General features: G+C 40.7%; 2 protein-coding genes across 7 annotated transcripts; one reads left to right on the forward strand and one right to left on the reverse strand.

Annotated features, from left to right (window-relative positions):
- Window positions 1-876: 876 nt before the first annotated feature.
- On the reverse strand, window positions 877-7,501 carry fez2a (fasciculation and elongation protein zeta 2a). Of its 6 annotated transcripts, XM_030750615.1 has the most exons (10): window positions 7,026-7,369; window positions 5,644-5,752; window positions 5,338-5,454; window positions 5,049-5,181; window positions 4,698-4,963; window positions 4,423-4,503; window positions 3,823-3,898; window positions 3,677-3,742; window positions 2,603-2,628; window positions 877-1,894 (listed from the first exon to the last, which is right to left on the reverse strand). In XM_030750615.1, the coding sequence occupies exons 1-9, from the start codon at window positions 7,367-7,369 to the stop codon at window positions 2,618-2,620; spliced, it is 1,203 nt and encodes a 400-aa protein (XP_030606475.1). In that variant the 3' UTR covers window positions 877-1,894; window positions 2,603-2,617. The 6 variants fall into 6 exon arrangements, 5 of the variants coding, with proteins under 5 accessions (XP_030606475.1, XP_030606474.1, XP_030606476.1 ...); XR_004021212.1 differs by having other exon boundaries at window positions 2,603-3,742; XM_030750614.1 differs by lacking the exon at window positions 2,603-2,628.
- Window positions 7,502-8,953: 1,452 nt separating this feature from the next.
- On the forward strand, window positions 8,954-14,427 carry ubxn11 (UBX domain protein 11). Its single transcript, XM_030749241.1, has 15 exons — window positions 8,954-9,146; window positions 9,251-9,291; window positions 10,677-10,772; window positions 10,935-11,035; window positions 11,125-11,173; window positions 11,256-11,335; window positions 11,413-11,479; window positions 11,563-11,780; window positions 11,866-11,943; window positions 12,019-12,142; window positions 12,225-12,328; window positions 12,402-12,475; window positions 12,928-13,077; window positions 13,165-13,331; window positions 14,258-14,427. The coding sequence occupies exons 1-15, from the start codon at window positions 9,076-9,078 to the stop codon at window positions 14,425-14,427; spliced, it is 1,590 nt and encodes a 529-aa protein (XP_030605101.1). The 5' UTR covers window positions 8,954-9,075.
- Window positions 14,428-14,442: the final 15 nt, after the last annotated feature.

Below are 14,442 nucleotides of genomic sequence, written 5' to 3' on the forward strand. Positions count from 1 at the left end.
GGAGTGATGCAGCTCTAAACTCTGCTCACAAACACTCAAATAATCATTCTAATTATGAAAGTGTGCAGAGTCTTCTGAAAAAGAAGGCCCATTCTCTTTCAGTCCTGAGGATTTACATATCATGCATTTAATAAATAATAAAAAATAATAATCTGACCGTTACCAGGTTCTAAAATAATTGAAATACAACCTCAGATGAACAACGCATAATTACGGTTGACTCAGTGACTGCAGGATGCCTGGGTCCTGTGGCTTCAAAGCAAGCCCAGATAATCACCCCTCCACCACCGTGCTGACAGTTGGTATGAAATGTTTGCACTACAAATCAATTTCACCTGCTCTGTTGCAAATTAAAGTGACGACAGGCATGCTGGAGAGGTAGCAAGTTAACCCCTAAAAAGGGAGTGGTTTTGCAGGCAGTGGCCATAGACCATTCCTCTCTCCTTATCCCTCCTGATTTTTCTCTAATTTTGTTGTTAATTCTTGTAGCACAAAATGGCCCATTCAGGCTGTACAGGTCCAGCTTCTCCAGGATGGCACATCAAACTGGTATTTGCTCCTGTGTGTGAGGATCAGGAGGAAACAGACTCCATAAGCACAGGAAGATGCTGGATAAATGGAGTAGGGATGTTTAACCTAATTTAATTACAGCATTTTTGGAACATTTTATTTAGATTTTGTCCTACATTAAACATGTCTGAAAATCAATGATCATGTGTCTCTTGGTGATGTTGTTTGAGGTGGAAGTGCTAGTGCCTATTCTCATTACAGTGAGTATAGTTTGAAATTAGGAGAAGACACGGGATGTGATTGTATCAATGTTATCAATATTTTAATCAATATAATATTTACAAAATAAATAAACACAAAAGCAGGTTCTGTAAGTGGTTTAGTAATATGACATTCAATGAAAATAAGTTATTTATAATGTACAAAAGTTCAGCCAAAGGCAAAGGCAGCTTGTATAAAGTAATACATACAGAATAAGAATGCCCATTGGTGGTGTACGCCGCCCCGTGCACAGAGGCAAAAGTACAGACAGTGCATGGGTCACAATTCAGTTTTCACTCAAATGCATAGTTAGTTAGTTAATAAGTAAATACCAGTCCAGACTACAACACCTTAGCCATCAATACAGTACATTATCTTTCATGAAATAATAACAGAGATGCTTGCAGTGTACCAAGATGAAAGCAGATGGTACACTTGTGTCTGCAGCTGCATGGAAAACTGAATTATATCATTGTTTTGTGTGGTATTTATACACACAGCTTTCAGATCATCAGTGTACTCTTCATCATTTTGTACATTTTGTATCCTGTTCACTCGCAGCTCTCTCATCTGTTTCAGCTGCTATTGTAATGAACAGAAAAATCTTGTGTATCGCTCGGCTCTTTTTAAAGTTCCTCTTCTGTGTAAGCTCATCAGTTTATTCTCTATTACTGCAACATCTGTATCTGTGCTTTGTGAATTGTTTTCTCTGCTCAGTGTACAGCTCAGCACCTCAGACACACACAAAGCCAACTGCAGTGCATCTTTGCTCTAATCGATAAGCAAAGCTCAGTGCACATATTTGTCTACATTTCTTATACGATTCATCAATTTAGGATACACTTTCACACCGCAAGACAACTGAAAACACGCACTGAAAGTCAAAATTCACAACAATACACAAGGTTTGAAATCATAACGCTTGAACAAAATAAATACAGCTTAATGAAAATCGGGGGGTAAAAAAAATGTGACACACAAAGGTAAAAACATCCAGGAATAAATTAAGTGTGCTTCATGTCTGCAAAAATACAATGAGTCCTCTTCTTCTTGTTTCTTTTCATCACGCTTAACTATGCAGAACCTTTGCAGGGTGTCCCTCTCGTCTATGTCGGGCAAACCACTGGAATAACAGCAGAGATCAATATTAACAAAGCTATGATGGAGCGGTGTCATTGTAGGTTCTCAGTCATCCAGGTCATGGTAATCTCAATAGCTTGAAAAAAAAAAAAAAAACAGAAAAGGGCAACTTTGATGATGTTTTCACCTCTGATCCAAGAGGCTTCTTCAGTTCTAAAACCAGAAGGTGGAGAGTCCCAGATATTTAAACCCTAGCGGGAGGTGGTCGTACAGTTTTAGAACTGGAGAAACCTCTCGGATGAGCGGTGAAAACATCTTCAAAAACTTAAAGAAGTCCAGATGCCTTTTTTTTTTTCAAGCTCTTGAGACAATGACGGATCAGTGTTAAAGCCTCAGTGTGAGGTACAAATTATAATGCAGGAGATAAAGACGAGGAAAAACAAAAGGATCTATGTGAGCAAATAAACGTGTTTGTGGTGCAAGTTGGGTGATGCAAATGCAGTCTTAACTGTGCTTAATACTATTAATCACATAAGAGTGTCTCAGATATTAAGTGCTGGGTAAACACAGCTCTAAGTGAGTGGCTGTGAGTCATAGTCTGGAGGTCTAGACACTAACAACAGTGCAGGAGAGGTGAAGTGAGAGGAAAAGCGTTGGGGTCAGACTGCACTACAGTTCGGTGGTCAAGAGGAGGCGCTCTCTGATTATGAGTGACACCACCACAACATTCATAATCGAATGTGTCACAAACCTCTCCATCCAGGGCTCACACCAGAGCTGAGTGTGGGGCAGCGATATATTAGGAAGAGTAGCACAAAAGAAATACAGGAAGAAAAAATAAAACAGAGGAATGAAACAGAAAGTGAAATGTGGGAGACGCACTCAAAAAGACAGAGTGCAAATATTGAGAGATATTTAAGCTCTGTACTGGTTGGTTAACATCACATGCACAGCATTTAAAATTCAAGCAGCACTTTATAATATTGCACGCGACCAAAGGTGTAATTCCCCTAGAAATAAATGGAGTTTCAATGCAATTTATTTAAAATTACGATGGAATTATATTTACCTACAAATTCTTACGGCAGATACAGCAGAATAAAGGGGTAAGAATTTTTATTTTTATGGGGAAAAATAAATAATTATACCATAAGTAATTTTAAGTAGTGAGTAATTTGTAGATAATTTACATGAAAGGACACAATTATAATAACTTTTTTTAAATTTATTGCAAATCCAAACTTGAACCCCACAGAATTAAAGGAATAAATTGTTCTTATTATCTATTTGTTTTTGGTTTTGTTTTGTGCTTTCTACACAAAAGCCACAACATAACATGACCCCCAAAAGCTCAGCGTATTTACAGTATAAGATGTGGAAATTTTTTGTTTTTCCACTAAATTACCTGGAAGTTACGCACTACTCAAAATAACTCCACAACAGGATTATCAAAAGGTGACACATAACAAGAAGATACACTAACACAGTAAACCAGACGACAGTCACCCCCCCGAAGGCCCATTTGGAAGCAGGAAAAACCCTCACAGTCTATAATTGCTTTTAGTTTAAACTCAATATAGCTTATAATTAAAAAGCCATATTAGCTTTCCAAGGATATTGTAATAAATTGAAATCAACTGCATTCATGCATCAGTGATTTATGGCACAGTGGTTACATCATCAGCACAGTAACAATTGACTGTTATTGATCGCTTGGTTTATGTGGAACGAGGATGACAGATGCAGACGTGCTGCTAGCGCAGGATTGTTCTGAATCTCACTACAATGTTATTTCCCTTAAAATATAAAGCACCAAAAAGCTCACCTTTCAGAATGTAGTCTGTTAGGAGGCTGGGCACCTTGTCGCTATCGTCTCTCATAGCTTGCAGAACTGGGAATTGAATGAATCAATCAGCGGTAATGACTCAGCTGCAACAAATCGCACAGCGCAGCGCAGATGAAGCAACTTACTCTTGGTCAAGATCTGGAGGTCTTCAATCGGGGGAGGATGTCCTTTCTTCTCGTAAGGGATGACTGTGGTCAGATACTGTAAAACCATGAGAGGACATGACTAATGCACAGATACTGGAGAAAACAACACATTAAGTCTGAACTGAAGTGTCTGATCTTATTACTAGTTTTAAAAACAAAGAAAGCTGCGACTGTGGAGCAGAAACTGCTGACAATATTAATCCGCTGAACTAGAGGTGGGCAATATAGCCTCAAAATTATATTAAGGAAATTTGTGATAACTTCTGACGATATGAAAAAAATAAAACTCAGGAACGTTTTAATGATGATCACAGCTTGCAGGCAACAGTATTTATAAGTGTAAATAAATTTATAAAATAACACTGCTTAACACTGAAGACACAAATCCCTTTGGGGGCTGCATCAGGAAGGGCATCCAGCCTTTTAAAATAGAAAGAAAGAATTTGCAGAGCTACCCACTGTGGTGACCCAAAGGTACTTTGCAGGGGTGTAACTAGGTTGGGCATTATCATTCTAGGGCAGAGAAAACAAATGATAAAGGTGAACAGCTGTGAGAGAAATTGAAAAAAGGAAAGTAACCTGTCTCTCACTGCACCCGCTCCCAAAAGTTTGCCGGAAGCTGTTTTGGATAACAGAGGAGATCCCCTCCATGCTGAAGCGCTGACAAGGAAGGAAGAAAAGCAAAGAAACACAAGACAGATAACCAGAGAGAGCAGAAGATTTAAGGAAAATGCAGCAAAAGCAGCGAGAAATGCAGCAGACACCGGAAGAGAAAGAGCACTCTTTCACTCTGCCAACATTTGAGGACAGGGTAATGATGCCTTAAAACATGGCTGTAATGATACAGTACTTACTGATGCAAGTGTTTTCTCTGTGAGGCCCTGCGATGTTCCAGCTCCGCCTTTAAGCTTCTTCTTCTTCTTAAGCGCCTCGCGGTACTCCTTCTGCCGGTTCTGCACGTCGATGAGGGCTGAGATGAAACTGTTCTTCACCTCTTTCTCAAAGTCCAGCTCATCCCTGAGAGCCAGCTGCTGAACCAGCTCCTCTGAAAACCTCCTGATGTTCATTTCGGTCTCCTCGAGACGCTCGTTCAGCTCCGCAACACTCAGGGCCCTCATCCCTGGACCACCAAAGCACACGCCCCTAAATTACTGATGAAATATACAGCAAAATAACCTATCATAACATGCAGCAGGGGAACTCACTCTCCTCGTAGTCGGGGCAGCTGTTGTGCTGCTGGACGTCCAGAGAGAGCATCGACAGGTCCGACTGTGACGGATTGTGCTCTGCCTCCATTTCAGGAGAGTCCTGCATCATTTCCTCTATCTCCTCAATAACCTGCATCAGAGAGCCAGCTCTTAAAATAACCCAAATGAGCACAAGCTATTAAATATCTGTGGAAAACACAGATGGAGTTCAGCCATGTTAAGCCCTGCCTGTACAGACTTGACCCAGTGTGGCTGAAGTTAGGGTGAACTATGCTGTGTAACGTACCTGCTCTGCTGTGAAAAGGGGCTCCTCTGCGAGGCAGGAAACAATGATGGAGTGCATGTCCAGCTGATCCCTGAGCTCCTCGTCGTCCGACAGCTCCGCCGCGACATCTGCCTTTCTCTAGCCAGGAACAGAGCAGGAGGAGGGAATTTAATCAAAGCACTAAACCCCAGCACAATGAATATTTTAGATTTACGAGATGACCGGGAGGAGGGATTTGACAGCGGAGGGAGGGAGTCGGGTGGTGAGATGAAGGGAAAATGGGACAGAGAGGGAATGGGATGAGCCGAAAGAAGGGGAATCACTCACGGGTTTCTCCTCCAGGTTGATTGTGGGAATGTGAAGGGAGCGTGTGCAAGACTGTTTCCAGTCCACCGGCATCACATGTCCATAGTTAGCGGTTAAAGTGTTCCAGATTCTGAGGGGACATGAGACTTACATTACAAATAATATGCTCTGTAACGGGGCCGTTCTGGAGCTTTTATCTTCAGTTGCCTGAATATGTTGTTGGTGTCTAAGCCTGTATCTGATGACTAAAAATATAATAGCATCTGTGTTACAAACTAGGTTAAAATCAACAAAACAAACATCTGAACTGCAAAAAGAGAAAGGGTTATTGAGACTAAAAGGATATCTTCCTGAGGTACATTTTAGCCTCTGCCTCATATTTTCTTTGCATTTTTAAAGACTATTCTCCAATTTTTCTGATTTTTACCATCAATAAAAACAGTTCTTCTATCTGCACCACTCAAAATTACCACTGGCTTCCTGAAATTCCCGTTTAGCAACGCAAATCTGGCAAAAATCAAGCCTATATAAAGACATTGGTACTGACCGCATGCACCACAGAAATGCTTTTTTAATGCCACATCTAAAAACATAACAATCAGATTAAGCAGGTCTGATGCCAAGGTTAAAGGGATAATCCCCTACACATCATATCATGACGATGATGACGTTTAAAAGTGCCACTTATACCCAGAGCTGCAGCATGATGCCTCCTGATGGAGCACTTAAGTCACGTTTCATGTTTCCTTTTCAGGATTTACTGGGGGCTGTTTCACCTCTGACTCCCATTTCTCTTCAACTTAACACTTTAAGTCTTAGTTTTCCAGACAAGGATTAAACCAAGCGTGAGACTAAAAACGTTTTTCATTGATTTTTTTTTTTCTTTTAGCTCATAAATGGGCTTAATCCATGTCTGGGAAACTGGCTGTTCATGTTTTTGGACTGAATGTTGGAGGTTTAAAGCAATCCCCAACTACTAAGTTTGGTTAAGCGCTAAGTAAAATTCCCATGGTGACTTCTTCAAATTGCTTTTAGAGCAGCCTACTGTAATATGACATTATTATTATGTTTAACCGGCTGTAAATATAGCAGGTTTTTTTTTTGTTGTTGTTGCAACAAACACAGACAGCTCCCACAAAAAATTAAATGTATTAAAAAGTCACAAAGGTGTTGATTTTAGAAATACTACGTTTAAAAGAGGGCTGATGAAATTAATCTGTATGAAGGTTTACATTTGTGTCCTGAGTTTTAATGTAAAAGTATTCATTATAATCACTTGCTATTTTAAATGTTCCCAACACGCCTTTTAGTGTTTTAAGCTGCATCGGAGCCTCCACATCCACACTTGACTAGGAAACATGCAGCCTGCTGTGGACAGGCCTGGCAGTGGCACAGATACTCACTCGTCTTTCTCCAGCAGCGTGTCCTCGGCGATCACAGCCACGGGAGCGATGCTCTCCGTCTTGGCGTCAAAATTTTGGAAGCACGTGGATAACTTCTCATCAAAATCATTCACCAGATCCTCCATGGACCGGAATCCCACGTTTTCCCCCGGGGAGAAGCTGCTGTCGTGCAGATCATCATCATCATCACCGCCAAACAGGAGCGACTGCGGCGCTGCTTCGTGCCCGGCGGCGGCGGAGACGACGGCGCGGCCTTTCTGCGGCAGCAACCCTTCCTCTGAAACCATGCTCAGATCACCCAGGTTCGGCCAGTCATCGTCGAAATGTGCTATAGGTGCAGCCATAGCCCGGACCAGCCTAATCGCCCCGGGTGGATGATAGATGTGTTTCTGTTGTGGGACTGGCAGGCCTCCGCATCGTCTCCGTCTGCCCGCTCACTTCCCACAGCGAGGCTGCACCGGGCAGTGCAGTCTGCACCGGGCCGACTAGTGGCGATACACGGAATACAGACTCCCAGTAAACAGCTCATGGTAACGTGGAGTCTGAACATCAAAATGATTATTAAAAGCAATAAAACGCATCCTGCTAATTTATCACTGTTGGCCCTACAATATGTAAGGATATAAAACTTTATTGTGATTTTTAAAGTGGTCTTTCCCTCTCGCTTCCTGAAGGCCTTTGATTTTTTTTTCAGTCCATGACCTAAATATGAGGACTGAATTCATAAATGAGGAAACTGGACAAATGGGGACAAAAGAAGATGTGACAAACCTAAAAAAAACAAACAAAAAAACCCCCAAACAATCTACAGTATATGAACAGCATCTGAAAGTCATGTTCTTAAGAAATAGAAAAAAAATCCAGAAAAGACCTGACACAGAGAGATGCTCTGGCCTTTCAGTTGATCCATCTACTGTTCATTGGAACCTCATCAGAAATGACTCAGTGGAAGGGTGCCTGTCAAGAAGCTATTATTAAAGAAGGGAAACAGGGAGAAAAGCCTGAAGCATGCCACATTACACAAGAACTGGACCGAAAATCAGTGCCAACAGGTCTGATGGAGTGAGCTTTGAATGTCCTTCAAGAATTCCTAAAGACTACTTAAAGAAATGACAAAAAGCTGCCTCAGAGAGTTCAGGGCTGTGTTCAAACCGAATGCTGAATTTCAAGCTCCTCAGAATTGTACGAACTCTGTTTTTGCTTTATATACTGTATTCCCATGTCTGCATGTGTTTCAATAAATCACTGCAGCTATTTCCCATTATGCTGACAATAAGTAATGAAGAATTGCTCAAGACTTTTGCACAGTACCATAAGCCTATTAGGAAAATACCATACAGGGCAGGCTTCAAAATAAAATACCAAATGTATACACATACAATAACTTTGTGTGGAGTGGTGGAAGACATCAGATCCTTTGCTAGTAAAAGCATGTAAATAGAAAAAGTAAATGTGAGCTACTCTATGCAGAACTATATCATTATATTAGGCTGTTATTACTGATGTATTCATATGAAAGCAGCGTATTACTACTGTGGGTCATAACAAAATAGTTTGATTGTTTGTGTTAATCGAGAGAGAGAATAGTGAGGGCTGCTCTACAGTTACCCAAAGTGAGGCTATCAATGCTTTTATTTTGTTGTAACCAACAGTCTGCACCTCATAATGATGATGATCAATTAATTTAGAGAAACTACAGTCTTATAATTTCGTGTATTTTCAATGCACTATAAAAATCAGTTTAAGTAAATAAATCATTTTATTTGTATTTGGGTTTGTTTTATAATGTTTATAATGTAAACATCTACATTTAATGTAAATGTAATGATTTCAGAGGCGGTACCGTGAGAAGGACAGAAAGAGCGACCTGCTCTGGATGAAACCGGAACTTCACTTACACCAGACACGGTTCACTGTTGCTATAGGCAACCGACTCCAAACAAACTGAGAACACACCGGAAATCCCTCTGAACCTCTTTTATAGTCTACACTCTGAACAGGCCTGTCCACAGAACAACAAAGTGTGGGATATTCAGGCTTTGGCTTTAAAATGAGCTCACCTTTGTCGATGCTAAAGAAAACCAAACGCACTCCACTGCAGGGCCTTCACAATGAGCAATGGTAGGTTATTAACTCCACGCAGGTGGAAGCTGGACTGTATATTTTTTAAATTGGGCATTAATATATTGATCACATAGCCACACTAAATTTTCTTCGACCTGCAGGAGCAAACAAAAAGTATCTTTCAGGAGGAATCTGCTAAAAGGTAACGATGCACTCACACAGGCCAGTAAAAAGTATAAATACGGAAAACGCTCTTAAGTAATCAGTCGCCATTATACAGCTTACAGCATATCATCATACTGTTAGTCAACATTTTATTATCGGAGCTGTTTTCAAAATGATTATTAATTATTGTTGAGTTTTCAGCCTGCAGCTTTTTATTCATATTATGGATGCATTTATAGATTTGTATTACTGTTGGCTTGAAAACGTCAAAAAAAAAAATGGAAGAAAATTGCTCATCACAGATGCACAAAGCCATGAGTGACATACCGTTATGCCCTCTGTTCACCAGCACTGTGGATTTTAAATCAGTCAATCGATGTGTGAAGTTCAGACTGTTGTAGTTTCTTTCTTTTATAGAACTGTGCAGGCTATTTTAGATGTTTTCTGCCGAAGTTTAATTTCTCAAAGTCTAATCTGACCTTGTAAACTGCTCATCGTTCAGTTGTCCAACTTTTGAGGCTCGGAAAATGGGGGACTGATTATAAAATGGCTCTAATTTGTATGCAGTTATCAAAACACTTTTTAAACACCTCGAATTGATAAGGAAAACGTAGCAAATCCTCACATTTGATAAGCTATATCTAATAAAAGGTTGGGGGGGGGGCGGTTTTGTGTGTGTGTGTGTGTGTGTGTGTGTGTGTGTGTGTGTGTGTGTGTGTGTGTGTGTGTGTGTGGTGTGTGTGAGAAAAATCACTTAGCTGATCATCAGATTTGTTTTTTATCCACTGAAAAATAACAAAGCATTATTTATAACCCTGTTTTGTATGTAAAACCTTAATTTGTACAGTATAAATTAGTTGTAGCAGAATAAAAAAAGAGATCAAAGTGGAAAATAGATATAAAAGATAAGATAAGGTAAAACTTTAATGATCCCACGATGGCAAAATTTGCGCATTACAGTGCAGCTCAGTACAGAGAAAAATGTAAAGGATGAGTAAAAAACAAATGAACTAAAAATAGAATAGAATAAAATAAAGTAAAATAGAAAAACACTATACACATATACATAAGCACTATATACATAAAATATATATATCAATGTCAATACACACATGTACATATACACACATATACACACACATCAGAACACTATATACAGATATCAAAAAAACATTATATACATTTGTAGCCGGTAAGGTACACAGCATACACGGTATGCATTATATGGGTGAGTGTAATAAATAAGATGTATCTGGACTGTATGGATAAAGTGATGGCAGAGGAGGTAAAGTGTCCAATGAGATAGTTGCTTAAAAATTGTACTTAAATACAGCTCCTGAGTAAATGTCCTTTATATTAAACCACTGGTCATCACTGTTCCGAGACCTTTTGTTGTGACTTTCACATACTTTTTAATTTTAGAAATTCAAGCTGAATTGGTTGATGAATCGTCTGATCACTCTCAAACTCCGGCCTTCGAAGCTGTCCCCTCAAACTCCGGAGCTCCATTAAAGAAAGGTGGACATTAACACACCGTTTTGTATTCCAGTGCCAAGTATATCTTCTTTTATTGACAACATACAAAATAAATATATTTTTTTAATGTGTGTGTATATATATATATATATATATATATATATATATATGTACATTTTTTCATTCTTAACTGCTGGTGTGCAGGGTCTCCTCCGAGCAACTTTGAGCTCATGTCTGCCATGATGCAACGAGTGACACTCCTAGAGGAAATGGTGAAGAGCCAGGCACGAGAGATAGAGCACAAGGTGAGCATGTACCCTGTGCAGAAGACTACTACCAGCCATCTTTCAAACATGTTGAAACCTCACTTTATTGTTTCTTTATTCCTCCCAAGGATAAACAGATTTCAGATTTAGAGAAGCTGAGCATTTGGGAGAAATCAGGTAATTTACCTACAGCATGCACACAGCTGAGACTGACATATGTTGGATAGATCAAAGCGATTTTGCGATTGTGTGGATTTAGGAAGCACATGTGGCCCGAGGAGCAGAGATGATCTTGAAAGAAGGTGCCAACAACTGCAAAATCAAGTGCATGAGATGGAGGTAAGGTGAGTTCATAAAGGATGAGATTGTGATTTTATTAGCGTGGAGGTTTCACTGAACTGCTCTTGTTGTTGCAGAACTTTCTGAATGACTATGGATTGATCTGGGTGGGTGATAAGGTGACCGGTGATCCTGCACAGCAAGGTAGATCCATCAGTTCTGCAGAGCAGCATTCCTTTTGTTTCTTTTGCATCTTAAAGCTGGGGGAGTGTTTTTGTCTTCTGCAGAAATGTCCGGTGGCCGGGGCTTCGACATGAACTTTGACCTTGTGCTGCAGAGGATCAGAGAGCTGAACATCTTCGCAGGGGAAGGAGAGTCTTTCGTGCAAACGACAGCAACAGGAGCACAGCTCGCAACAAAGGATCCCATTCCACTGAGGCTCTACAGGAATGGCATTGTCATGTTTGATGGTCCTTTCCGCTCATATCAGGAGCACAGCACCCAGGTTAGCTACACTAAAAAAACTTCTAAATCTATACTAAACTGGAATCTTTTGGTGGTTAAAAGTCATCTTCTCTTGGTCCCTGCAGCAGTGCATGCAAGATCTGATGGATGGCTATTTTCCATCTGAGCTTCAAGAAAGATTTCCAGATGGCGTACCGTTTGAGGTGAATGTCAGTTTCTTCTTTTTTTTTTTTTTGTCTGGGCACAAATGTGCATTTTCACAGAAATTCTCTGTGCAGGTTCATGACAGGCGAGATGAGGAATTCATATTCAGGCTCCCATGGGAAACATTTCCTGGTGAAGGACAGACCCTTTGTGGGGAGAAAGCTGGGTCAGCGAGCGCACTCAGCTCTCACTTACCCGGTCTGTTCTGCAAACATCACCCCGATCTGTGGATATCCTCAAAGTCTTCACTGTCATTCTCACCTTTCTTTCTGATTCAAAGGCAAGAAGCTGACCACGGAGCAGTTCCTGAACAAGCTGCCGAAGTTTTTGGTGAAGGCCGGCCGAGTGATTGACATCAGGAACTCGCTGAGAGCAACGCTGCAGGTGGAGAACCAGGAATTATCTGTTTTTACAAATATATAAAAGACAGTGCTGATAATCAGTCTGTTTCCATTAGGGCTCATCTGATGCGCAGAGCACCAGCTCAGTGACCCTCATAGATACACCATCACTGCAAGCGATTACTGAGGGGTAAGCCAAATGTTATCTTTCATGATGTATGTTTATAGGATGAATTGCAATCCAGATTTTTTTTTGAGGGGGGGGGGGGGGGGGGTCTAAACTGCCAGAGGGTGTTAGACATCACAAGCTCATGTTGTGCAGACATGCGCAGTTTATATCCATTTGACACAAAGGTAAACGTTGCATCTGCATGAATACCACATAGAAAAATGCCAAGTAAAAACAGGATTTAAACGGTTAAAGGAATGAATGTCTTCAAGCACACCACACTTGGTGTAAGGCCTGCTTAAATCCTCATTTGGCCACTGATTGTCCAGATTGTGCAGATTACTGTATGCACTGATCTGAAAAATAGGGCAGGCCACTGTGGCCGGCATTAGCTTGTGACCATGTTTGTGATGTAATGTTCCAGTTTTCATCCACATTTTTCATTAACCATCATGCTTTTTGGCTGCCGGTAGACCGCAGGCTTTCAGCGCCGACCAGCCACCCTCCGCCCGTCATGTCATCACTCTCAAGGTGAAGTCAGAAGACGGGGATCACACTTACACAGTGAAAATGTGCCTGTCAGAAACAGTCGGTGACCTGCGGAAGTATCTGGACAGACACAGGTGAGGTCACATCTTGATGCACTGACCTGACCCCTGTTTCTAAAACCATGTGACCCAGCTTGCTGTTTGTCTCTCTCTGTATTACAGAGGGGGTCGTGTGCCCAGTTATGACATCATCTGCGCATACCCGCACTGCAGCTTTGATGATGATGGCCAGACGCTGCAATCTTGCGGACTGGCAACAAATACCACTCTGCTGCTGCGACGGAGGAAACACAGTCCTTCACTGGTTGAAGTCAATAAAGCTGTTCAAGGTTAAAGATATATATATATATATATATATATATATATATATATATATATATATATATATATATATATATATATATATATATATTTTTTTTTTTTTTTTTAACATCATTGTGGTTCACAGCAGAGCAGAGTGAGTGGGAAAGGTGCAGGTGTTACTAATGTTATTAATGAATGTTCTGTTCCAGTGACCCACAGTGAGACAATGAGCCTTCATATTCATTCACAAACTCATGACCCTGAAACTAAGTGAAAATAAACCAGTATTCATTCTATTTCTTACACCTGTTCTCTTTTTAATGGGGAGACAAATATAGATTCACCAGCCATTTTTTTTGGTACACCGGTTCAATTCCTCATTAACAAAGTATCTTATTGTCAATCACAGCATATGTCTCAATACATATGCTTTGTTGATACCTGCGTCAGAAAAACGGCCAGACTGCTTTAAGTTGATAGGAAGGCAATAGTAACTCAAATAACCAGTCGTTACAACCAAGATGTGCAAAACAGCATCTTTGAAAGCACACATCAAACCGTGAAGGAGATGGGCTACAGCAGCAGACCAGATTAGACACCGCTCCTGTCAGCTCTGAACAGGAAACTGAGGCTACAATTCACACTCATCAAAATTGGACAACAGATGTTTGGAAAAACATTGCCTGGTATGATGAGTCTCAACTTCTGCTGCAATATTCAGATGGTCGGGTCCCAACTGAAAATGGGGTTCAGGGTGGTGTAATGGTGAGGGAGACATCTTCTTGGCATACTCTAGGTCCCTGAATAACAGCTGGGCTTCTTTTCAACACCACAGTCTACATGAGTATTGTTAGTGACCACATCCATCCCTTTATGACCACAATGCACTCATCTTCTGATGGCTGCCATGTTACAAAGCTCAAATCATCTCAAACTGGTTTCTCCTCCACAGTGACGAGATCTCAATCCAGTAGAGCACCTCTGGGCATTCACATCACAGACGTGCATCTGACGAATCTGCAGGATTTGTGTGATGATGTCAGTATGGACCAGACTTACTTGAATAATTTTGTGTGCAACATGACACAGCCTGTTGTGGGAGTAAGACACAAGCTGGACTGAATAAATTAAGTCGCG

The sequence above is a fragment of the Archocentrus centrarchus genome, chromosome 16 (genome assembly GCF_007364275.1).
Source record: "Archocentrus centrarchus isolate MPI-CPG fArcCen1 chromosome 16, fArcCen1, whole genome shotgun sequence".
Lineage (NCBI taxonomy): Eukaryota > Metazoa > Chordata > Actinopteri > Cichliformes > Cichlidae > Archocentrus > Archocentrus centrarchus.

What these genes read in the sequence shown, in the direction of transcription:
- fez2a (XM_030750613.1), bottom strand. Translation starts at nt 7,369, where the DNA reads ATGGCTGCACCTATAGCACATTTCGACGATGACTGGCCGAACCTGGGT. An exon ending in CAGAGAAAACACTTGCATCA is followed by an intron (nt 4,504 to 4,697) that starts GTAAGTACTGTA and finishes CTTCCTTGTCAG; the next exon opens with CGCTTCAGCATGGAGGGGAT. An exon ending in CCTCCAGATCTTGACCAAGA is followed by an intron (nt 3,743 to 3,822) that starts GTAAGTTGCTTC and finishes TTCAATTCCCAG; the next exon opens with TTCTGCAAGCTATGAGAGAC.
- ubxn11 (XM_030749241.1), top strand. Translation starts at nt 9,076, where the DNA reads ATGAGCTCACCTTTGTCGATGCTAAAGAAAACCAAACGCACTCCACTG. An exon ending in CTGCAAGCGATTACTGAGGG is followed by an intron (nt 12,476 to 12,927) that starts GTAAGCCAAATG and finishes GGCTGCCGGTAG; the next exon opens with ACCGCAGGCTTTCAGCGCCG. An exon ending in AGTCAATAAAGCTGTTCAAG is followed by an intron (nt 13,332 to 14,257) that starts GTTAAAGATATA and finishes TCTCCTCCACAG; the next exon opens with TGACGAGATCTCAATCCAGT.